Below are 25533 nucleotides of genomic sequence, written 5' to 3' on the forward strand. Positions count from 1 at the left end.
GTGCTTCAAAAGGTAGGTTATTATCAGATGTGAAGTGTGACATGAAGTTGTCATTACGTTATTTATAGAATAGGAGAGAAAATTTGTAAAGTATGCCTATCCTATTTGATAAGTTAGTGGACTAAAAGTTATCAATAAATCTATTAACTAAAACTCACTCTTCAAGAATCTAGAAGATCTGAAGCTCTTTATAGAGTTAAGAGCTGTAATCAGCATGGGATAATAAAATACTTTGAGTTTTAGGTGTTTAGCTTGTGTGAATCCAGCTTGTGTGAATACTTAACTCATAGTGTAACTTTGGGCAAGTTATGTAACCCTTTGTATATCAATTTCCTCATCTCTCAAATGCAGACAACAACTTCTGCCTAATAAACAAATGGTAGAATTTAAAAAAAAAAATTTGTGAAGTGCCTATCACATAATAGGCATTCAACAAATGACGGTTACTTTGTTTCATAAAATGTCTTGAATCTTTGTATAAGACATATTTCTTTAGCTTTAAAACTCTGCACTATTAAAGAAATGCAATTGGGATACCTAAGTGGCTCAGTTGGTTAATTGTCTGCCTTCAGCTCAAATCATGATCCTGAGGTCCTGGGATCAAGCCCCACATCAGGCTCCTTGCTCAGCAGACAGCCTGCTTCTCCCTCTGCATGCTGCTTCCCCCTGCTTGTGCTTTTTCTTTCTCTGTGTCAAATAAATAAAATAAAATAAATAAAACGTCTAAAAAAACAAGAAATGCAATTATGTTCCATTTAAAATTTAAGATGACCTACCAGACACATATATCTTAATTTCTGAAAAGCTTAAGTAAATTTTACTATCGTGTAGTTAAAGAGTAAAATTATTACTAGTATTATTATTAGACTTACCTTTCAGACACTAATAAATCAAAGCCATTGATTTTCCAACCAAACTATGAGGGGAAAAAATCTACAAAAATTAATTACTTATTTTATAGTGCACCCATTTATAGGTAGAATCTTCACATAGTATGTGTTTGAGATAAAGTAATTGATTCCCTACTTAATCTAAAGTACAATTCAAGATCACTGCATAGATTCAAATACAAAATTATACAAAGAAAAAAAACAAAAAGCTCTCTTAAAAACTTGGAAGTAGAAATTCTGCTTTGGACAAGATGGAATAACCTGGACCCAATTTACACTACAACATGAAACAACCAAAAAACAAAAACAAAACAAAAAAGCAGACAAAAAATATGAAACAACAGTGTTCAAGACACTAGACATCAGGCAATGAAGAATAGTGCTCCCTATTAAATGTAAAACAAATGAGATGAGCCTATGACTGAGTTTCCAGGCTACACACACTGCCAGGGAAGCCTGGCAGATTCCGAGTTGAAAGGCTGAGAGTCTAGGGAGACTGATCTGACTAGAGTTCACAGGGCAGGTAAGCACAGAGGGAAAAATCTGTACAGAGAACTCCAGATCTCTGCATAGGGCCTCTCTTGAGCACTCAGCTGAGAACCAGCCACGCATGAATCTGAAAAGGCTACCTAGTGCGGCAATAGTAATTATTCTCATTAGCAGACTGGAAAAATCACATTATTCATAGGAAAAATGGGTAGAGTATTCAGAAAGACTTGCCTCAATAGTAGGAAATAATTGGGCCTAGACTAGATGTTGCTCTGGTCCTGTTTAACAAATCTTAAAAGCAAGACCAAAAAGGATTACACGATTTCAAAGTAACTTACCATATTATAAGATAATAAAATTATTTACAGGAGTACAAAAATATCCAGCAACCATCAAGGTAAGTTTACAATGTCTGACATCCAATCCAAAATTACCAGGCATGCAAAAAATCAGGAGAAGATGATCCACACTGAGAGAAAAATCTGTGCATTAAAATACACCTATATCAGACACAGATGTTAAAATTAGCAAACAAAGACACTGAAACCATTACTATAACTGTATTCCATATGCCAAAAAACACACAAAAAAGATCTCAAGCCCAAACACAAAAATGATCTGAATTTATACTTCTAAAGAAAACTACAAGCCTGAGATGAATAAAACACAACATAAATAGTGCAGAAGAAAAGATTAGTTAACGTTAAGACCTAGCAACAGAAACTATCCAAAAATGTAATAGAAAAAGAATTTTTTTTTTTTTTTTTTTTGTCAGTAGAAAAAGAATTTTTAAAATGAAGACAGCATCAGTGAGCTTCTGGAAAACTAAGTGACATAATGTATATATAATTGGAGTCCCACTAAAGGGAGAGGGTCATGGAAAGTATTTAAGAAATAAAGGTTAAAAATATTTTCAAGTGTGACAAGGCTATAAATTCATATCTGCAAGAAGACCACAAACACCAAGGGGAAGAAACATGAAGAAAAGGCACACTGTAATACAATTACTCAAAACCAATGGCAAAGAGAAAATCTTAAAAGCAGACAAAGGAGGTGGGGTGCCTGGGTGGCTTGGGCAGTTAAGCATCTGCCTTTGGCTTGGGTCATGATCTCAGAGTCTAGGGATCCAGACTGTCATTGGTCTCCCTGCTCTTTGGGGAGTCTGCTTCCCGCTCTCCCTCTGCCCCCACCTCCACTTATGCTTGCTCTCTCTCTCAAAATAAATAAAATCTTTAAAAAAAAGGAGCAGACAAGAAAACATGTCAGCTGTAAAGATACAAAGATAAGGAAGAAAGAAAAATAACCTGCCAACCTAGAATTCTATACTCAGGGAAAAATACCTTTCAAAAACACTGGTGAAATACTTTCCTCAGACATAACAAAAGTGAAAGAATTCACCACCAGCAGACCTGTATTATAACACTCTAAATGTTAAAGAAGTCCCATGGGCAGGAAAGAAAATTATACCAGTGGGAACACTAATAAACACAAAAGACTAAAGAGTACCAGAAATGTTAACTGCATGGATAATTATACAAGATTTTTTTCTTAACATTTAAAGTACTTCAAAAAGTAATTTATTATTATAATGCCAATAAAATATAAATAATAAATAACAAAACTAAATAAAAATAGTTATGTATTGTTGCATTTATAATATATATAGAAGTAAAATGTAAAAAAAAAAGCACAAAAGATAGGAGGGGAGAAATGGAAGCATATGATTATAAATTTCTTATACTATATGGGAAGTAGTATAGTCTCACTTGAAAGTGGACTGCTAAGTTTTTTTTTTTTTTTAAGATTTTATTTATTTATTTGACAGAGAGAAAGAGACAGCACAGCAGGGGGCGCTGAAGAGGGAGAGGGAGAAGCAGGTTCCCCGCTGAGCAGGAAGCCCAACATCGGGCCATCCTAGGCCCCGGGATCATGACATGAGCCCGAAAAATCAGGCGCGCAAAAAAACAGGTTAACCAACTGAGCCACCCAGGCACCTCTAGACTGCTAAGTTGAACACGTATAAAAGTGCTGAAGCCACCAATAAGATAAAAAATAAAATTTAAAAAAAAAAAGAGTTATAGCTAATAAGCCAACCATTGAGACATAATGGAATCATTAGAAAAAGAAAAACCATGATTTCAAATAAGGCAGAAAAAGAGAAAAAGGGGAGCAAAGATTTAGATGAGACAAATAGGAAAGAAATAGCAAGATGACAGGTTTAACGCTAACTATATCAATAATCATATTAAAGTAAGTGGTCTAAATACCTTAATTAAAAGGCACAGATTGTCAGATTCTATTAAAAAAGGAAGACTCAAAAGACGGTTGGCATGGCTACTGTAGCATCAGACAGAAAAGTTTAGAGCAAAAACTACCACCAGAGATAGAAAAGGTCATTTGATAATGATACAGAAGTCATTTCACCAGAAAGGCATAATAATTAATTATGTAAGTGTAACTGCCATCCACAAAAGTCCACACTAGAGGACTAATTATGAAGGAGGGAGGTACACCCCTAGGCGCACTCAGAATGGCCCGGAGGGCACGAAGCAGGAGTGAACAGTAGAACATACTTTATAAAAGTTCCCCATCCCTAAGACTGTCCTGCTGCGGGGAGAGAAGAAATGGACTACTGAGGATGCCTAATTTATTTATTTATGTTTTAAAGATTTTATTTATTTATTTGACAGAGAGAGAGAGAGTGCACAAGCAGGGAGAGGGAGAAGCAGGCTCCTCCTCCTTGGAGCAGAGTGCTCCATGCAGGGTTCGATCCCAGGACCCTGCGATCATGACCAGAGCTGGAGGCAGATGTTTAACCCACTGAGCCACCCAGGCGCCCCGAGGATGCCTAATTTAAAATACAAAAACTAAAATTTCTGTTAGACACAATATCAGATAATAAACCCAACTCTGCAAGGTGTATTTCACTTTCTGTTTGCACACACAGTAAGACACACACATGTATTTAGAAAATTAGTTTACATTAAAAACCACAAGACAGGATTTTTAAGAACCTAAAAATTACATATGTTTATAATATTTATAAGAATTTATACATATGTATATGTATATGTGTCTGTGTTCTTTGATTTTGGGTTTTTTAAAAAGAAAATCACCTGTGAAGCTCTGCTGTTATGAAAGAATATATAAATCCTATCTTGTGTTTTTTTTAACATAACCCAATTTTTCAAATGTCAAACTAAACCTAAATATTTTTCCAGTTATAATTCACCAAAAAAATAAGTCAACATAGAAGAAACATCTCATTAACATATCTCATTAACACAACACAATTCAATAGAAATGTATTAGTGCCACCCGGTGGCAAACACACAAAATTTGGTATAAGTGAAGAAGCTGTCTTCAAAAAAATAAGTAAATAAATAAATAAATAAATAATTCAGTTTAACCTACAAATATTCTTCCAAATCCCTTATTATAATAGTACTTCTCTGAAAGCAATTTTAGTGTCTTTTGTATTTAGGATTCCCAACAACGACCCATGGCAGGTGCTCCATGAATGTTACTCTAATGAGCTGAATGTGCTTATGATTCATTAATACTTAAAGCTAGAAGAATTTATCTTAAAGACATAACCAAAAAACTGAACTAAGTTTTAGATATAAGGATAGCTACTTAGCTTATTTAACATAATTTAAAGAAGGGGAGCACCTAGGTGGCATAGTCAGTTAAGCAACCAGCTCTTGGTTTTGGTTCAGGTCATGATCTTGGGGTTGTGGGATCAAGCCTGTTGGGCTCTGCACTCAGTACAGAGTCTGCTTGGGTCCCTCCCACTCCCTCGCCCTCTGCCCCTCCCCCCTGCTCTCTTACTCTAGCTCTATCTCAAATAAATAAATAAATCTTTAAAAACTGACATAGCAAAAAATAAATAAATAGTAAAAACATTGGAACCAACATATAAGTTAATTGTAAGTTGGCTTGATCATTTGCACAATATACTAGTATAATATGCTGCCATTGAAAATGATATTGTGAGAAACATTTAATGACATCATTGTTCAAAGTACATTATTTCAAAAAAATCAGGTATTCATAGTATAATCTCATTTTCATTGGTGATATATATGTTAAGGTTTTTATGTTTATAATCCATATCGTGGTGGTTACCATAGAAGGCATGACGAACAATGCTGACCCCACCATCTGAATCTGGTTCGGATGTAGAGATTGATTTTGATGCCCCCCCCCCGCCCACACACACACCAAGAGCATACGAAAAAGTTTATTGCTCACATAATGAGGCTTTCTGGATGAGCAGGAAGGTTCTCAGTCTGGTCCAAAAATGGCTTGAGAGAGTGGGGAAAGGAGACTGGCTTGGATTTTATTGCAATTAAGGGGCAGGGCTGGGATGAGGGTTTCCACATGTGGACTGGAGTGTGTTACATGCATTTTGAACTTCTTGCTGGAGCTAAAGGAGGGAGCAACAGGTCTTTCTTATCAGGGGAGAATGGTCTTTCTCTCTTGTTTTTTTAAGACTTAATTATTTGGGGGGGGTATAAGGAGGAGGGGTAGAAGAAGAGAATCTCCTGCAGACTCCCCATTGATCTGAGTGAGGGCCTGAGTGAGGCTCAACCTCACAACCCATGAGATCATGACCCAAGTGCAAACCAAGAGTCACACACCCAAAGGACTGATCCACCTGGGTGCCCAGAGATTGATCTCTTTAGAACTTACATTGATCATGTCATTTCCTTTCTTTTACCTTTCTTTAGCATTTTTTTTTTTATATGTGGTCAGGTAAAGTATAAAATCCTAACCATGACCTTCTGAGTCCTCTGCCCTCTGGCTCCTGTCTACCTCTCCAAGGCTCACCTTTCATCATCCTCTAGCCCTTTCGCTCCATCCCACCATTTGGGACTTCTTGGTTCCTGCATTCCTTCAGGAATATGCCTTCAGGCCCTGGAATACATGCTGTAGTTTCTTCTACTTGGAACCTTTGCTTTTTTCCAGAACACAAATTATATTCACCCTGAATATCTCAACTTTAAATGTCACTTCCTCTGGAGGACCGTTATTGTCCCCTTCAGCACAGGTGAGGGCCCCCAGCTATAAATCTCGGAGGCTCCCTGAACATTCCCTCTCCTAATATACATCGTATCTCAAGTAACATGTTTGCTGGGGCCTCCCAGACACTTTCAAGTGTTTCCCCTGCATTCTCTTATTTAACCCTCATAATAACCTATATGGATACAAAGAAAAGAAAAGCAGATGCTCAGAGATCATGTAAAATCCCGAAGTCACAAAAGTAGTAAGAGATAATGATAAATACTGGAAATTTCTTGAGCACCCATAGGATACAATTTGCTCAAAATACTAACAAAATCAAGATTACAAAGGACACCACTTCATGTTTGGGAGGAGCCAAAGAGGAAAAATATAGGTCCATTTCAGTAAGAGCTAGGCAATAAGAGAGAAACTGATTTGAAAAGGGAGGGAAGGCGGAGTCTGCTGGGGGACGGGAAGAGCTCAGCCCCAAAGGGGACATGGATTTGAAGATCAGTATGAAGGGATCTGGCTTTAGAAGCAGCCTCATAGCAGACTGTGGACCTGATACAGAGCACACTTCATTAAGGCAAAGTTGTGCACTCGGTTCATTCTGAACAGGTGAATGGGGGATCTAAGAAACATTAAATGTGGATCTTCCTTTTGTCTATATAACACAATTATCATCATTCTCTCTCCATATGCAGGGAGAGGCTCCACTACACTTGAGTAGCCTGATGGGACTTGAGACTATGTTACAACAAAGAACCTCAATTTCCTAAGACATTAAATAGAGTTACCCAAAGAGTTGGGAATCTGACCAGGAAAAGGTTAATCGATTCAATTTTAGGGGAAAAAAATGACTATATAGAAAAATTAACATAGGCAAAATAGTCCCCAATCATGCAGAAGGGTCCTCAAGCTATAAAGACTTTTCTGATTACCCTGATTTTGAAGGATTCCCAAGTATTGAGTATAAATCCTGGAGGTTTTAACATAAAGGTGCAGAAGTTATTATACCAACTATTACCAGTTTAATCAATCAACTTCATATTGCATTTCTAAATCATTCAGGTAACAACTACAACAAAGTATTCCACCCTTTTTTTTAAATGAAATATCACAGTTCTATGAAATGGAATTTAAAATTCACTGTGTTGGGGCACCTGGGTGGCTCGGTGGGTTAAGGCCTCTGCCTTTGGCTCAGGTCATGATCCCAGGGTGCTGGGATGGAACCCTACATCGGGCTCTCTGCTCAGCAGGGAGCCTGCTTCCTCCTCTCTCTCTGCCTGCCTCTGCCTACTTGTGGTCTCTGTCTGTCAAATAAATAAATAAAAATCTTTAAAAAAAAAAATTAAAATTCACTGTGTGCCTTTTGGTATATTAGATCTTATTAAGCCTCAAATAGGAAAACAAGTTATTTATTTCAACTTGCTTCTAATATTTTATTTATTTAAATAAGTATTAGTCTCAAATATTATTTATTAAATATTAATATTTGAGTTATATAAATAAATATCAATTTATAAATATAAACCATATATAATTATATATCATATATTAAAATAGAAATAGAATAAATAAAATATTAATGAATTAACATTTAATATTCGATAATTATAAATATGATAAATATTAAATATTATCATAAATATTAAACAAGTATTAATAAATATTATTTAAATAAATTATTTTAAATTAAATAAAATATTAAATATTTTAAAGTTAACAAACTGGCACCTAAAAATACATTCTCTAATGGCCAAAGAAATTTAACCATGTGTTAGTAGGTAAAACAAAGGTGATAAACATTAAGCCCCATCAGAACGTTGTCAGCACCAAGGTCCAGGGTCTTGCCCTTTGGGAAACAGGAAGTGATTGTTACTGTGTTTAACCCAGACCAGATCAAAGCTTTTGATTAAAACAAACAAACAAATAAGCAAAAAATGCCAATGTTTCATTTTGTTCAATGATTCAAATATGCCTCAGGTAATGCCAGGCATAAAATAATGTGGATAAGGAACACCTGGGTGGCTCAGTCAGTTAAGCATCTGCCTTGGGCTCAGGTCATGATCTCCTAGTCCGGGAATGGAGCCCTGTGTCTGGCTCCTGGTTCAGCGGGAGACTGCTTCTGCTTCTCCCTCTTCCTCTCCTTCTACTCTTCCTCCCTCTCTTCTCATGCTCTCTCTCTCTCTCTCAAGTAAAATAAATAAGTAAATAAATGAATAATCTTAAAAAAATAATGGGGGTAAAAACACACTTTTCTTTCCTTTTTTTAAATTTTATTTTATTATGTTAGTCATCTTTTCCTATAGGTCTGTTCAATCAAGTATTTGGTCACCATTACCCTCATTCTATAATGCTGGTTTATCTGGGCACCCAATTCTAGAATGACAATCATTTACCTCATGGATGATATCTCACAATCTTCTGGAGTCCAATTTTACTACTGAGAGGTTTGCTATCAATCTAATTACTGAGCTCGGTGTGTTGCCTTTTCCCTTACATGCTCTTATAATCTTAGTTTTGGGTTTTTAGACAGTTGCACTGTGATTTAGCTGGTATGGATTTCTTTTTGCTTAATCTCTTTGGGAGTGATTGACTTTCTTGATTCTGTGAATATATATGCTTCATCAACCTTGACAATTGCTCTTTGGACATTACTTCTCTCCCATTCTTTATCTCCCCTTCTTCTAGAGCTCTTAACTGGATAGAGTGTTAGACCTTATAATTCTACCTACATATTTCCAACTTCTGACTTTCCGTCTTTTTGCCCTGGGCTGCATTCTAGATAATGTTCTCAGATCCATTTTCTAGTTCTTAAATCTTCCGTTAATTGTATCTAACCTGCGATTTAATTGATCCACTGTGTTTTTACTTCAATAATTATTTGCTTAATTAATATAAGTTCATTCAGTTTTTATTCAAGTCCATCTAGACCTCTGAATGTTTCTCGTTCTTGACTCAGGTTTTCCCATCTTTATTCCTTTAAACATCTTTAACATGAGTCATAGTCCTGGAGCCCCGGGATCAAGTCCCACATCGGGCTCCCTGCTCCATGGGGAGTCTGCTTCTCCCTCTGCCCTTAACCCCACTTGTGCTCTTCTTTCTAATAAATAAGTGAAATCTAAAAAAAAAAAAAAAAAAAAAAAAAAAAAAAAAAGAATAAATTTACTAATAGGGGCGCCTGGGTGGCTCAGCTGGTTAAGCGTTAAGCGTCTGCCTTCAGCTCAGGTCGTGATCCCAGGCTCCTTGGGTTGAGCTCTGCATTGGGCTCTCTGCTCAGCGGAGAGTCTGCTTGTCCCTCTCCCTCTGCCCCTCCAACCATTTGTGCTCATATTCTCTCTCTAATAAATAAGTAAAATCTTTAAAAAATTTACAGCACGTTTGTCACTGGTGACATGGGGACCGTTAAGGCTGAAGTCTGCCTCATGCTAATGTTACATCATATTTAAAATCCACCAACAGTTATGATGGCAAATTCACTCACATAAGTTACTTTTTTGGTAGTATAAAAAGAAACTCTTCTTTAGAATAAAGAAACAGATGAATAAAAATACATTGTCTACACAGAAATGAGCCACCTCTGAAAGGTCATCTGCACTGTAGTCATCACCAGTCATAACTCTGAGCAGGGCAGACAGCACATTTAGTAAGACCACATGAGGGGACCAACGGCTCAAGGAAGATAAAGCTAATGAGCAGATATCTCTGTTCTGTTTACACTTAAACAGTCAATTGATTTTTTGTGTGTTCCAGACAGCCAGTGTCGATATGACAAATATCCAGGGACCTGCAAAAGTGTTTGTATTTCAAAAGTAGGATCATATGTCTTTCACATTTCACAGGGAGCCAAACCCAGATGGTACCAAGGAAACAGTGCCAATGAAAAGCATGATGTTTGCCTGAAACATGCAGCTTTTCAAACTGAAGGGCTTGTGAAAGAATTTACTCATGTCACTTCCCTTCCTGTTGTGACACAGTCTGTATGGCTTGCAGCAAAGTCTACCAGCTGGAACCAAAACAAGGGTAAGAGTAGAAAGGTAGGTAATGACTTGTACTAAAGAACCTTATCCAATTTCAATGTGAACCTCCATGTCCAAAGCAGGGTCCAGAGCCATTTGAAACGCTGCCTTGATTCATTAGTCAGTCATAACTCCACATGCATAAAGTAGTTTATAAACACAAACAGATAACCAATCAAGGCAGCTGACAGAGCAGATTTATACCATAACACAGATCAGAAAGGGATTTCTAGTGCTCAGTCCTAAGAGTTACACAAAAATCTAATGAGACCACAGTAAGCCCGTCATAACTGTTCATCGCATGATACAAGGGCTCCTCGCTTTGGGACATATCGCATAAATGTCAAGAACCTCCCATTATGTCTTCTCCAGGGACAACTGCTATTTTCAAATCAACGCCAGTCTCCCTGGCTATCTTGTCAAGGGCAGCAGCACACTCCAGAGGACAGCGCCCCCAGAAGAAGACACACCTCACGGCCATCACTCCCTTGTGAGACTAACCACCAGCCTACACCCAACAATCCCCCCCCTTTTTTTTGCTTTTAGAGTCAAGTACACAAAAGGCGATGGCATCCCTGTACAATAGCTAAGTGGTGCAGCCACTACCAGTGTTCACGCCCATTGGATGCATGGCTAATAACCAATGTCAACAGAGATTTAAGAGTTGGGTCCTAATAAAAATATCTGTGGGCTGTTAAAGGAAAGTTTAGTTTTAATCTTCAAAATTCTCTGGATTTTCTAAATAATTCTTCAGAGAGGACTGTTCTAATCGATTAACTTTCAGACTCTCTAATTAATTTCATCACCGATGGTGCCACGTGGAACCCCACTAAGAGGTTAAAACTAGAGATTTCAGATTCTAGAATTCTAGAGTAGATGGGACTCTAGTGAGCACCTAATCCAGTGAGTCTTTCCTTAAGATAGTCTTAGGGCAATCTGAAAAAAATTATGGATCCTCTCTTTAGGGAGAAAAACTGTTTTTGCTTCTAATTTTAGGGGCATTCCAGATTCCCTAAAATCCATCCTTGGTCACCAGATTGGGAAATCTTGACCTAATCTAACCACCTCATTTACAGAATAAGAAATTAGGGTACAGAGAGGCTCAGTGACTCGTCCAGGGTCATGCAGCTTATTAATGACAGAGGCAGGATGAAGACCTGCTCTTCCCCCTCCTTGTCTGCCATCGTCTGTGGTGTCACACTCTACATGGATTTGTGTGTGTGGTTAATGGCATGGGTCATTAGACAGTACCTGCAAAGCTTTGAATGCTCTGCTCAGCCACTTCTATTAACTGGCCAAAGAATGATTATTAACTGTACATAATTAGAATGTATAACCACTAGTCCTCTTTCTAACCAAGCACATTTTTTTTTTTCTGTTTTCACTTTCCTCTGCCTACTCAGGTACATCTGAACTCAGTCCTTTCTCCTCCCTGACTCCACCAACACTTTCTTAAAAGTCCTTCCTCCCTGGGCTCTGGTGACACTGTACTAACCAGGTTCTTCCCCTTCCTCCTCCCTTCCCTTCACCCCACTTCCTTTGTCTCTACAACCTCTCCTCTTTCCTTTTTTCCTAGCTTAACCCTATTCTCCCTCATATCCATTCCCTTCCCTTCTACAGAAATCCCCATTCTGCCTCATAACCATTCCCATCCCTTCTACAGAAATCCTTCTCAGTCATAGCTTCAACTGTTACTTTTTTTCTTCTTGTTTTAGGATCTTATCTATTTATTTGAGAGAGAGCAGGAGGGAGGGACAGAGAGAGAGAGGGAGAAGATGACTACCCCCTGAGCAGGGAGACTGATTCAATGTGGGGGCTTGATCCCAGGACCCTGAGATCATGACCTGAGCCAAAGGCAGACGTTTAACTGGCTGAGCCATCCAGGCGCCCCCGAGCTGTTATTTCTATTGAAGGAAACTCTCTCCCCAAAATCTTCCTCTTTCCACCCTCTCATCTAAGATGCATTAGTGTCATTGACTTTGTTTGTCCAGGATATCTGGCTCTATGTCTGCCACACAGCAAGGGCAGTACAAACTTCTATGGAGTAACTGACATTTCATGATTCCAGAGTAAAAGATAATATACAAATATTTATATTTACCACCAGTACCTGGGGTTTATAAGTTTTGGCAAGTCTGACACCTTGCTTTTTGCTTTACTTTCTCTGGGTAACTAAATTTTCAAAAGGGGATATAGCTCCTCCTGGTGGATAATAATCATATTTTAAAATGCAGACCTCCAGGGGTACCTGGGCCGTTCGGTGGGTTAAGGATCCAGCACTTGCTCTCAGCTCAGGTCTTGATCTCAGGGTCATGAGTTCAAGCCCACGCTGGGCTCCACATTGGCATGGAGTCCACTTAAAAAATAAATAAATAAATTCAGACCTCCTAACTCTTAATGTATTCTGAAATGGATCAGCAATAAAACTAAAGTGTACATAATAAGTACATGCAGACTATTAATCATTCAAAGCTCTTCAGCTTAAAGATGTTAAACAACAATAAGGGACTTCTCCTTTTAAATCAGAGATCCATTTTTAACAATTAAAAGAGAGATATTCGGGGACACCTGGGTGGCTCAGTGGGTTAAGCCTCTGCCTTCGGCTCAGGTCATGATCCCAGGGTCCTGGGATCAAGCCCCGCATCGGGCTCTCTGCTCAGCAGGGAGCCTGCTTCTCCCCCTCTCTCTGCCTGCCTCTGCCTATTTCTGCCTACTTCTGATTTCTCTGTCAAATAAATAAATAAAAATCTTTAAAAAAATAAAAATAAAAAAAAATAAAAGAGAGATATTCAGTAAGGTCATTTCCAGTTACCTTGGTATCCAACTGCAAAAGGCTTTCTTGGTTAGCCCAGTAAATCACAGCACTCTGAACATGAGACCAGAGTCTTGGGTTTGGTTCCAGTATGGTCAGCAGCTTTTATGGTGCCACAGCTATAAATCTCACCCTGACTCCAGGAAGATGCTCTACTAACATTTGTCCTGTGCCACCAAAGACGCAAGGTGAGGAGAGCAAACAACCAGTACAGTCTTAACTCTCTGACTGGAAATCAACCCAAACATGCTGGTGGGTTAACAGTGGCTATATTTTAAAATATTCTTTCATCTAATGACTACTGCCTTCTCTCCTCAGAACCACATCAACGTGACTAATAAAGCCTCTCAAATGTTGAGCTGTTTAATTATTTACGTTTAGTGACTATATCAAACAGTTATATATAGTTATAGCTGTAGATAGAAATATATAGATACTTTTCTTTATGTCCTCTCATTCTTAAAATCTGACACACTGCTGAATATAGGAAATTAAGATGATTTAATGATACTTTTCAAATTACCTTTTTAGTTAAAAAAAATACCTTTTTAGTGAATATCCTTTATATATGGAGCCATGGCATCTGTATAAAATCAGGAACATAGCCCAGGTCCTAAAAATATAACAATAAGGGGCACCTGGGTGGCTCAGTGGGTTGAGCCTCTGCCTTTGGCTCAGGTCATGATCTCGGTGTCCTGAGATCGAGCCCCACATTGAGCTTTCTACTCAGCAAGGAACTTGCTCCCCCCCCCCCCACAGCTTGTGATCTCTCTCTCTCTCTCTCAAATAAATAAATAAATAAATAAAGTAAAAAAATATAACAATAAATGTGTTATCCACTCTAAAGTGTATTTATTTGGGTGCTCAGTCAGTTAAGTGTCTGCCTTTGGCTCAGGTCATGATCCTGAGATCCTGGGATCAAGTCCGGAATTGGGCTCCCCATACTCAGAGGGGAGCCTGCTTTTCCTTTTCCTTCTGTCTGCCACTCCCCCGTCTGTGCTCTCACTCGCTCGCTCGCTCTGTGTCAAATAAATAAATAAAAATCTTTTTAAAAATAAATAAAACGTATTTAGTTAACTCAAAGGTAACAGTGCAGACTAATCAATCTTTTAGTTACTTACAAGGTTTCATTAAACATTAATAGCAATATTTATGTTATCTGGAAAGAACCAATGCCATGTGATTTTTAAAATATAACCAATCGATGGAAAGGTCTAACATTATGTTCCATAGAAACTGAACTTTCATTATCCCCAAAGTGGTAAAATAAGGATCAAACAAAACTTATCACTTCTCTTTGTGATCTCTTAGCAGTTTTAAATCCTAAGTTTTATTAAAACCTAAAGTTCTCAACACTATCCATGCCCTGAGCATTCATCACTAAAATCCTACACTAATTCTCAGGGGAAGCCAATGGTGTCTCCTTTGCTTGAGAGAGTATAGAAACAGATGCAAGAAACCAAAAGGGTAGATTGGAGTAAGAGTTATCATAGGTGATGAAGTTATTTCAAAGTACTCATTTGCAGTCAAATTATACTTTAAAGCACAAATGAGGTAATTAGTTGTGTTCCTATGGGTTTATTTTTAAAATTAATTCTGCCAAGCAGAAGCAGCTATTTACATAAGCTAAATATCACAAAGTTGATGACAGAGCTATATTAAGACTTTTGCTATTCTCTAACAAGCTAAATAATTTGAATGGTTTTCTTGTCTAAATGGAAATTCTGTTGGGACACAGTCCATGTTTCAGGCCAATTTCTAGGCCTTAAATATTAAAAATGAAAAATTGAATCCATTAGAACTAACAAATATTTCAAGGTTAGGACTAAGATATTTCTCATGTACTATCTGTGACAGCATAATGTTAATAAAGCTTTTTACAAGTATAATTTTGGTGCTACCTAAGATTTTGTTGCTTGGATATCTCATCACTTATGTAACCATTTCATCTTTGTTGGTCATTTAGGTTTTTAGATTTTTGTGTATATTGTAAATGAGGCCACATTATCCATCTGGGTTAACAAAGCTCTTGCAGAGTTAGCTGTATTTCCTTAAGATATTTCTGCCTTAAGTGATAGCAACTAATCAAGTTACTATTTTTCTAATAATGAGAAGGCCTAACACTGTAAAGCTTTATAATAAGTCACTTATATAAACACTGTCTTGTGTAATCATCTTTTAAATTATGGTTACATGGTTATTAAAATGACCATAGATGGTTTTACTTTTGCAGTAGCTAGCAGGCACAGAGTTATCTCTGAGAGATAACCAAAAACCAAACAACCCAGCTTCTCTCCATATAGTAGCTGAGGAACTAGAAGTAAAGCACAAAGTATGTATAATTTACTTTTTTAAAAAAAATTAATAATCATTTAATCAAAATTTAAAAATGCATGAGTATAATCTTATTTCCTTTACATTACCCAAATACCAAATCTGTAGATACACACTCGTGCATTTTGGGGATATTGCCCTGGAAACCCCTTCTACCTTACTGAGCTTTACTTGCCATTGTACTTTACATTCAAGCATTGCCATATTGGGGTGACAATCCACACATAGTCTTGCTAACTGAAGGAAAAGTAAATTATCATATGGCAAGAGAAAAGACAAGTAAATAGAAAAATATCTATGGCAAAGATTTTCCCATGTCCCAGCGCTCTCCAGACTTTATTTCCTTCAAATGGCAAGGATTCTTTCTAAAAGAAATTATATATTACCAATTCATTGGGTGTAAAATCTTATTTGCTATTCTAAGCTCATAATCAATTTAGGCAGAAACCAACTCTGCCCTCACAGCTTTTGGTGTGATGTAAAGAGAAGACAAAGAGAAAGTCTGCTCTTACCAAGCCTCTAGGTTTCCTCCTTCTTCCATTCTGAAATAATTTATTGTCCTCAAGTTACTCCCTTATTAAAAACCTCATTCAAAGGCAATGCCCAAAGTACAAAACAAGACATAAAAGTCTAAAGAAAAATACTACCTTAAAATGTTTCATCCTCCTAAGCATTGTTATGTTTAAAGGTATGGGCTTTATCTTAATGTGGCGTCCCTAGTCTCCAGCACTGTACCTAATGGGCACTTAGCAAAATTTGATTGAATTAATGTTTGAATGACTAAGAAATACATTTCAAAACAACTCTTCTAAAAGTTTCTTCACATCACATCCTTCTTTTTTCATCCCCACTGGTTATGTAAGCTTCTAATTTCTTATTAACTGCCATAGAATCCTTTATTCTGTCATGTTGAAATTCCTACAACCTACTTTAAAGATTCCATGTAAAGGCTTTTCACAGGTGGGGACTTTTTCCACTAGACAGAGACCTTGGCACAGCAAAGCCTTATGTCAATACATAAAATAAGCAGAGTTAATTAAGAATTATTTATTAATTACTGAGATACTCACGTATACCTTTTTCCCCTATACTGCAAGAAAGATGGATGGATTTTATAACCCTAAAAGAGTAAACTCAGACATGATGTAATATATGTACGGAAAACCCATTAAAATAAATGAAGAAATTGATGAAAGATAAATGGTTCTGTAATTAATTCTGTGTGATTTCTCCAGGACCCATGAGCTCAGAAAAGGCACTAGCAACTGCTCTGAGATGAGTAGCAGTACCATCTGTTGAAACATTGGGTGTCACTCTCCAATTGAGCCATTCTATAGACCACACACAGAACAGAATCTTTTCAGGAGTGATTTCAGAGAAGGAAGAAAAATCTCACTTTGTGATTTCATGTCAAGATGCTTAGTAGAAGTGTGAAAACTCAAACAGGGCACCAGTGGTTGTACTTGTGATCGTGGGACTATTGTGGTAACGGAGAAAGGGAAGACAAGAACAGATGGATACTACAAAAGTCAGACAAAGCCGGCATTGTGGCTGATGGATAATTCTAATGACCACTGTAGGCTTCACGAACAATGTAAAATCCAAGAGAGAGATGTAAACCGCATTGTAAATTGGTGTCGCGTATTTTTAAATGTTTCCTTGTTCAGATTCTTCAATCATATCTGCCTGTGTTTCAGTAGCCCAAGAGCAGACAGAGAGGCTCATGAAATCTGCTTTCTTGAGAAAAGTCATCTGAACAAGTGTAAGACACAGTAGAAAATTTCCAGAAGGAGCAGAACTGCCTGTCAGTCTGCCTTCCCTTTAGTGATGGGAACTGCAAGGAGCCCAAAGCCCAAAGAGATGGTGCAAGGATGACCTTGTCCCAAAGGCTGCGAGGTGTCCTCACTCAGGTCACCTTCTGTGGGATCAGAGTTTGAACCAACTTTGCCCCCTCAAACTGTGAGCCTGAGGGCTACTGAAGAATTAAATGAATGAATGTAATTGTACACTGTGTTAATCGGAACTTTTTTTTTTAAGTAGATAGAGATGAGAAGATAGAAATAATCATCTCATTTTTCTAAAGTTTATATTTACCAAAAAAAAGTTCTCATTCCTTGCTGAGAGTCTCGGGTTTTAAACAAAGGTAAACTACATGTTGAATTTGGTATAAGTCTGGAAATAAAGATCAGTAAAAATTATTCTGGATCCAGGAAATAGGTAGTATTCTGTTTTGTATTCCCAAAGCCCAACACTATGTTCAAGAAATATTTGCTGATGAGTAAATGTTTAACTAAAATAGTGCAAATTATGTTGATATTACAGAATTCCTGATGAATATATATGAGACTAAGAGATATTCCCAAAGAGTAAACCTATGTGCAATTGATAAATAACTGATACACTGTGTGTGAGAGGCACTGTGCCTGGCAAGATGAATAAAACCTGGTCCTGTGGGTACTTACAAGGCCGTTAGACTTAACGGGAAAACTATGGCCAACTTCAATGAAGAAGCCCTTTCTTCAAATGTAACGTTCCATGGTCAAGCACATTGTTGTCTTCCTCGGTTAGGGCAACTTTAACCTTGTTGAGGCCTCATAGGTTGGGATCATCTTCTCACCCCACGTGGTGCACTAAGCTCAATCACTCAGGAACCCAAACATGGAGGGGCGGGGCTTCTGGAGCGGGGCTTCCGGGAGGCGGGGCTTCCCTTCTGGTTGGCGTTTGCACTTAGGAAAAGCTCAAAAGATTACCTGGGTTCCTCAAGTCCTTCTGAGCCTGCATGATTATTGAGGAGGGGGTAGCAAGCCAGGGAAAGGGTACATCACAACTGAAGCAGGACTGCTTAGGAACTCCCAGGGAGGTTCTGAAGCCGCCTCATTTTACCTAGCAGTCCCCCCTAGTCCATAACTTTTAAATCTGAGCGACAAGAATCCAGAAGTGTGCCTGGGATGCAGGGTCCCCTCAACTCACAACCTTCTGTGTCCTAGAGGCCTCAAAACTAACTCAGTCTCAAGAATATGGCCTACACCTTTGGAGTTGCAAGGAAAACTAACTCAAGATGAAAAAAATAACCAGTATGCTATCTGACTTCCTAGTGTCTTCTAACTGCATTAGGGGCAGACTTCTTGTCCTCAAACAGTTTGCATTGTATACACCTCCTAAAACTGGCCTACCTACACTATAACTGAGGGGACCGAGTTTCCTGAGGATAAGGGCATGTCATATTTCCTTTTGAATCTCTATGTTCTGTCAATGTGTGCTGAACTAGAATAGATAGTACTCACAGGGCAGGACCAGATAGCTTCGCCCCACATAATTACTTGGATTACCAGTATGTGGTTAAGCAGTTGAATCTGTGCACAACGTTTTGCCAAAGACTGAGGTAATAAGGATATATATTGCCTTCTTAGGCATAGCAGGGCCAAAGGACATGCAAAAATTATGCAGGAACAATAGGATGTCAGACAATCACTTTCATTATCAATGCCACTAATTACTAATTTTCTGAGTGCATTATGTTATGAACACTGAAATCACTGACTCTGAAAAGTCTGTTATCGTAGATTATATACAGTATCTTCAGTAATATTAGTTCCCTATGTAAATATGTGGCTTTATAACTTACAAAACACATTCACACACAGAAGTTATCCAAACTGCTTGTTTTCTAGCTTCCTCATAGCCAAATGCTTTATATACCCTTATATTTTGCCTTATACTCACAACAAACCTTCAAGCTATTATATTTTGTCTATCCCACAAATGTGGAAAACGGACCTTCTGAGACGTCCATACTATTTGTGAGTATGTAACCAGGATTTGCTCCCAGGTCTCTCTAACTACAAAGCCCAAGTTCTTTCCAGCATACAAAATGGCCTTACAATATGATCTTCACTTTAGCCCTGTGATCCAAACATTATAAATATTATCCTTCAGACTCATTCATTCAATAAACATTTGTCAATAACCTTCCATGTGATGTTTGTGCCTCCAACAAAATTCCTATGTTGAATCCTAATGCCCAGTGTGATGGTATTAAGTGGGGCCCCTGGGAGTGTTTAGGACATGAATGGGACTAGTATCCCTATAAAAGAGACCCTGCAGATTTCCCTAGCCCCCTCCAGAAGGTGAGGACACAACAAGAAGTCTACGACCCAGAAGATGGCCTTCACTCCACTATAATAGCACTTTGGTCTCAGACTATCAAAATCTCTGCCCGCTTGGGAGTTTCCATTCTGGGAAGGGGATGGAAGAAGGGGGAAAGAAGAAAAAAAGCCCCCAAAATATCTGTCATCTGGCAAGAGCCGTGGAGAAAGATAATGCAAGGTAAGGGGTTAGGAAGTACCAGGAAGGATAGGGTTGAAAGTGACTATTGGATGTCAAGTGGTCAAGCGTAGGGGTCTTTGATAAGATGATATTTGAGTGAGCAGAGGCCTAAAGGAAGTGAAGGAACCAGCTGGTGGGTTGTCTGGGAAAAGGAATGTTTCCAATGGAGAGACTAGTAAGTGCAAAGTCCCCCAGACAGGGATATTGGACTAACAGCTGGAAGATCAGTGTGCCAGCAGGGCCAGTGAGCAAATGGTGGGGGGCAAGGAAGAGATGAAGCCAGAAAAGAATCTGAGACTAAGTTACACATTTAGGTCACTGTAAGGACTTCAGATTTTACTCCAAATTCGATAAGCCATTGGACAGTTTTCTTCCAACATAGGACATGACTGACTTGCAGGATTACTCTGAGGAGAATACACTGCAGAAGGGCAAGGGAAAAACCAGGGAGATGAGGTAGGAGGCCGTTACTACAGTCCGATTAGAGAGACCGTAGTTTAGAGGAGAGTGAAGGTGGAAGACAGGTTTGACGGCAAAGGTGTTGGCCTGAATGTAGAAAGACAGGGTTGTCGTTGGCTAAGATGGACGAGACTGGGGGAGCAGCAGATTTGGGGGTGAAGATCAAGAGTTCAGCTTTAAACATATTATCTCTGAGATGCCTCTTACAGAAGATGTCAAAGAAAACAAGTGGATATGGGAATACGGATTTCAGAAAAGGACAAGTCCATGTTGGAGGTGGAAGTGTGGAATCTATATCAAAGTATCAATGTTAAATATCATAGAGGAGAGTGTCTAAAGAGTAAGTCCAGGGGCACCTGGGTGGCTCAGTGCTTGAGCATCTACCTTCAGCTTTGGTTATGATCTCAGGGTTCTGGGATCAAGCCCAGCATCAGGCTTCCTGCTCAGTGGGAAGCCTGCTTCTCCCTCTCCCATTCCTCCTCTGTGTTCCTAATCTCACTCTCTCTCTCTCTGTCAAATAAATAAATGAAATCTTTTTTAAAAATTAAAAAAAAAAGACTGAGTCCAAGAGGAGGCCTGCAGCACTGTAAATCTTAGCTTTTAGACATGAAGAGGGACAGTCAAGGAGACTGAGAAGGAGTGGGCAGGGAGGAAGGAGGAAACTTCAGGAGACTTCAAGAAGAAAGTATTTAAGGAGAGAGTGATCAATTTGCTCCAATACCGCTGATAGGTCCAGGAAGATGAGGGCCGACTGACCACTGATTTTTTAGCACTCACTGGCTAGTGGATGGAGGTTATTAATTCCAGCTCTCCTTAAGTGAGATAAACAAGGTTCCAAGAGATTACATAAATTGAACAATCAAGGTCACATAGCTAATTAGCTGCAGAACCGGGCCCAGAACCTACTGAACACAGCCCTTCAGAAGTTGGCTCTGTTTCTTTTTTTTTTTTTTTAAGATTTTATTTATTTATTTGACAGACGGAGATCACAAGTAAGCAGAGAGGCAGGCAGAGAGAGAGAGAGAGAGAGAGAAGCAGGCTCCCTGCTGACTAGAGAGCCTGATGTGGTGCTCCATCCCAGGACCCCGGGATCATGACCTAAGCCGAAAGCAGAGGCTTTAGCCCACTAAGCCACCCAGGCACCCCCAGAAGTTGGCCCTGTTTCTTGAATACGAGAGCAGGCTCTTCTTCAATAACATATTATGATCTCATGCTTCTCTTGGTAACTGTGATTCAGGTGGGGGGACTCTTAAAGAACATTAACTGTAAACAAAAGGAAATAAACATCAATAGAATTTGGGGGCATAATGACAAACAATGGTTTGGTATTTCATGCCAAAGACAATGGCCCTCAAATCAAACGGTATAGACTCTACAACTAGGGCATGCCCAAGTGTCAAAACACATTTCAATGCAAAAAAAAGTTTGCATCCCCCTTCAAATGACTTCTCTGTTCATTGTATTTCACTAGGTGATTCCATGTAAATAAATAGATAAATAACCCCAGGCCTGATTACCCTATGTTAATGTGTATGGATAGTCCAGGTTTGAATAATGAGGATCACTTGATTTCCTCCTTATAAAGTAGTCCAAAAAGGGAGAGACGGAGAACACAGTTTTACTTTGAATAAATGAAACAAATCTTCGGGCAGGGTCGGGGGAGACAAAGGCACAAGAAAGCCCTAAAACATGGAGGTACAAAAGCCACGGTTTTAACAGTCCTCACTCCTAACCTCAAATCCATAGCCACCAAAAACCGAGCCCACTGTTGTTGCCCACGTCGGCCGAAAGATTCTGATTTCCAACGGGAGGAAGAACACGGAATGGACGGACGGAAAGGAGACACAAGGCTCCGAACATTAAAGCTACTCGGGGTGGGCCGGGAGGAAGGGACCCACTAGCAAGGGCAGGCAGGGAAAGGCAGGCGGGCAGGCACTTCTCCACGGCGGGCGCCCTGCTCACTCTCTGGAGAGGGGAAACGTCGGTGCGAACCTCGGACGCGTGGTGGAGCAAAGCGCCAAGTGTCAGCGCTCGGACCGCGGCCCCTACACCTGGGGCCTCCCTGCAGGGTTGCGGCAGACGCCTCGCGCCTCCCTTCCCGCCTTTTCTTCCGAGAACGCAGAGCACAAAGCGCGGGGTGGACAGGGTGCCCGAGATCAGCGGGAGTAAGCGCGGGGCGCAGGCTGCGTCTCAGTTACCTGATGCCCTGGAGTCTCCCCGGAAGCTGGAGGCACAGCCCCCGGATCCGGCCCGTCACCGCGCCGGCTTCGGCCTGGGTGCCGAGTGGCGGTGGCCCCGCGCCCCAGCGGGAGAGCCGCCCGCCGCAGGTGCCGCGCCGGGGACCCCAGCAGAATGCTGCAGGAAGCCAGGAGTCCGGAACCCGCGCGCGCTCCCGGGGCGGCTCCCCTGGGTGACGGCGCCGCGCGCGCCCCCTGCTGGCCAGGCGGCACCCGCGCGCCGAGCCCCGAGTCTGAGGCCCCCACCGCCTGCCCACCCCGGGCTCCGGCGATTTCAACAAGCCCGACCACAAAATACGGTTTAGGCTTGTTGGCCAGACTCCTCTCCTGTTTTTGGAGTTTGTGCCAATGATGTAAAGATCATTCCCGCACTCCCCCCCCTTCCAAATTCTGAGTTTGAGAAGGAAAAATCCAACAAGACAAAGATATGGCAGCCCCCAACTTCCCTTCCAAGGAACTAGAGAACAGTACCAGGCCAGCTTTGTTTCTCCAGCCAGCTCCGTGAAGAAGCTGGTTTTCCTATACTTACGAGTGCCCTCTGAGCAAGGCCTGCTGGGAACACAGGTTCGCAGCAAACATTCTTACTAAGTATGGAGGGAAGCAAAAAGAAGTAGCGGAGGGTGTTTACAAACTAGTTAATCTTCGGTGGACAGAAAGAGGAGCTAGTCATCTTTTTATACTTAATATTTGAGCCATTTTGTTTCCATTAATACACTTATCATTCTTCCAAGTCCCATGGTGCTGGCTCACCTCCCAGGTTGAATTTAACAAAGCAAAAGCTTAAGTTAGGAGTAAAATTTTATAATAAAAGGAAGAAAACAGAAACCAGCTCTTTCTTTGTTATTGAATAACTAATATAAAGTTTATGGATCTGAGAAGTTACATGACTAATAGTAAAATAGTTAACATTCGTGGAGTTCTTACCGTTTACCAGAAACTGTTCTAAGAGCTTTATTCACGTTCTAACAAAAATAGGTTCTTATAAGATGCTGTAAATGTTTTATATTTATTAGCACATTAAATAAAACAACCCCATGTGATGGATAATATAATTATCCCCATTTTAAGGTTGAGGAAATTGAGACATAGAGAAGGTCACACAGCTAGAAGGAAGCTGTAAAACTGGAATTGGAACCCAGGTAATCTGGTTCCGGTGTCCATACTCTCAGTTGTTACGTTATGTTGCCTCTGGTAGAAAAAAATTAACCATGATCTCCTTTAAACCTCACAACAAACCCAACCAGGTGGGTTCTGTTGTTGTCTCCCTCTGACAGACAAAGAGACTTAGGCCCAGAGAGGCTAAAGAATTGGCTAGATAACAGAGCTAATGAGTGGTGCAGGAGAGTCAGTCTGATCCTTAACTAACCACAGGAAAGGAGATGCGCTTTTTGTACATTCAACCATACAGGGGGAGAAGGAATTACTAAGGAAGTATGTGAATCTTTTATTACCTTCCAATACTGAGCACCTGGGCTTTGGGCTCAGTCTCTCTGCGTCCTTTTTCTGGACTAACTCAGCTGCGGTGTCTTTCCAAGTCGCTCCACCATTGCCAAGGTCAAGAGCATAGGCGTCCTTGACCGGACTCAGAGGAAGACTATTAGCCATTTTGCCTACAGCCGGGACAACTCTTCCCTGAGGAGGGATAGCATATTGAAAGTACCTACATATTGCAGGCTTTCATCCCATCTGTGGCCAGGCTTCCGGGACACTTTGGGATGGGACAGTTAGAGGCATTGGTACCTCCAAACCCTACCTGGGAAACAATGTCAACTTCTGCAGGGGAACGAGAGAAATCAAAGGGGAGGCATAGAGAATGTGTAATGCAATGCCATCCCCATATGAACAACTTGATTTCTCTGAGTCTTTGAATTTCATTTCTTTCTCCCTTTGGAGGCAAGGCCTATCTTGCCTAATATGGTAAGCTGGAGGGATCTGGGGTGGGTGGCGGAAAAAGAGGAGACCATGAGGTGGGAGTGAGACACAGCAAGCTTTATTCAGGCAACACATTGACTGGTTTGCATTCGAGAAACAGGGAAGGGCGTCCAACACAGTATAGGACCATTTGGTTGCTATGACAGCCCAGAGGCTTCTGCCCTTCTTCCCAGAACAATAGGAAGGTTAGGGAGCTCTTGAGGGAGAGGATGAGGGAAGAGGGGACTTACAGGTCTAGGTGAGGCTGCTCAGCAGCCTATCTGGGAGTTTCTGATCAGGGAACTCCAAAGGGCAGCCGCAAAGTAGACATCTTGAATAGCTAGAAGGTTTATCTTAACTGTGATCAGCAGATGTTGGATGCAGTTTCTTGGCATAGGCAAAGCAGGTCAGTTCTAAATATGTTTTAAAATATGTTTATTTGGGCTCTATTTAAAACAACTGAAAATTTTTTTGGAGAGAGAGAGAAAAAACACACAAGTGGGGCTTGGGGGAGGGGCAGAGCAAGAGGAAGAGAGAGACTCTTAAGCAGGCTCCACACCAGTGTGGAGCCCAATGCAGGGCACAAACTCACGACCCTGAGATCCTGACCTGAGCAGAAATCAAGAGTCAGACACTTGGGGTGCCTGGGTGGCTCAGTGGGTTAAGCCTCTGCCTTCAGCTCAGGTCATGATCCCAGGTTCCTAGGATCGAGCCCTGCATCAGGCCCCACATCGAGCCCCACATCGGGCTCTCTGTTCAGCAGGGAGCTTGCTTCCCTCTCTCTCTCTCTGCCTGCCGCTCTGCCTACTTGTGATCTCTCTCTCTCTCTCTGTCAAATAAATAAAATGTCATTAAAAAAAAAAGATGCTTAACCGACTGAGCCACCTAGATGTCCCACAACTGAGTATGTTTTAAATATGAAAATTCAGCTTTGGAGCCCACAGGCTTTTGAGTTCATGGGTCCCACAGTCTGTTCAAAAGAAATCAGCAGCCTGGGGAGTGAGTATACCAGGTCTATCTTTGGCTTATTTATGGAATATGGTAAA

The 25533-nt window shown here is 40.1% G+C and overlaps 1 protein-coding gene across 1 annotated transcript; it reads right to left on the reverse strand.

Moving 5' to 3' along the window:
* Positions 1 to 1717: 1717 nt before the first annotated feature.
* Positions 1718 to 24181, reverse strand: LOC125094095 (uncharacterized). The gene is made up of 4 exons (XM_047719827.1): positions 24038 to 24181; positions 22538 to 22903; positions 12645 to 12764; positions 1718 to 1879 (listed from the first exon to the last, which is right to left on the reverse strand). Exons 1-4 carry the CDS (start codon positions 24179 to 24181, stop codon positions 1829 to 1831), a joined length of 681 nt encoding a protein of 226 aa, XP_047575783.1. The 3' UTR covers positions 1718 to 1828.
* Between the last annotated feature and the right edge of the window lie 1352 nt (positions 24182 to 25533).

Source organism: Lutra lutra, chromosome 2 (genome assembly GCF_902655055.1).
Source record: "Lutra lutra chromosome 2, mLutLut1.2, whole genome shotgun sequence".
Classification (NCBI taxonomy): domain Eukaryota; kingdom Metazoa; phylum Chordata; class Mammalia; order Carnivora; family Mustelidae; genus Lutra; species Lutra lutra.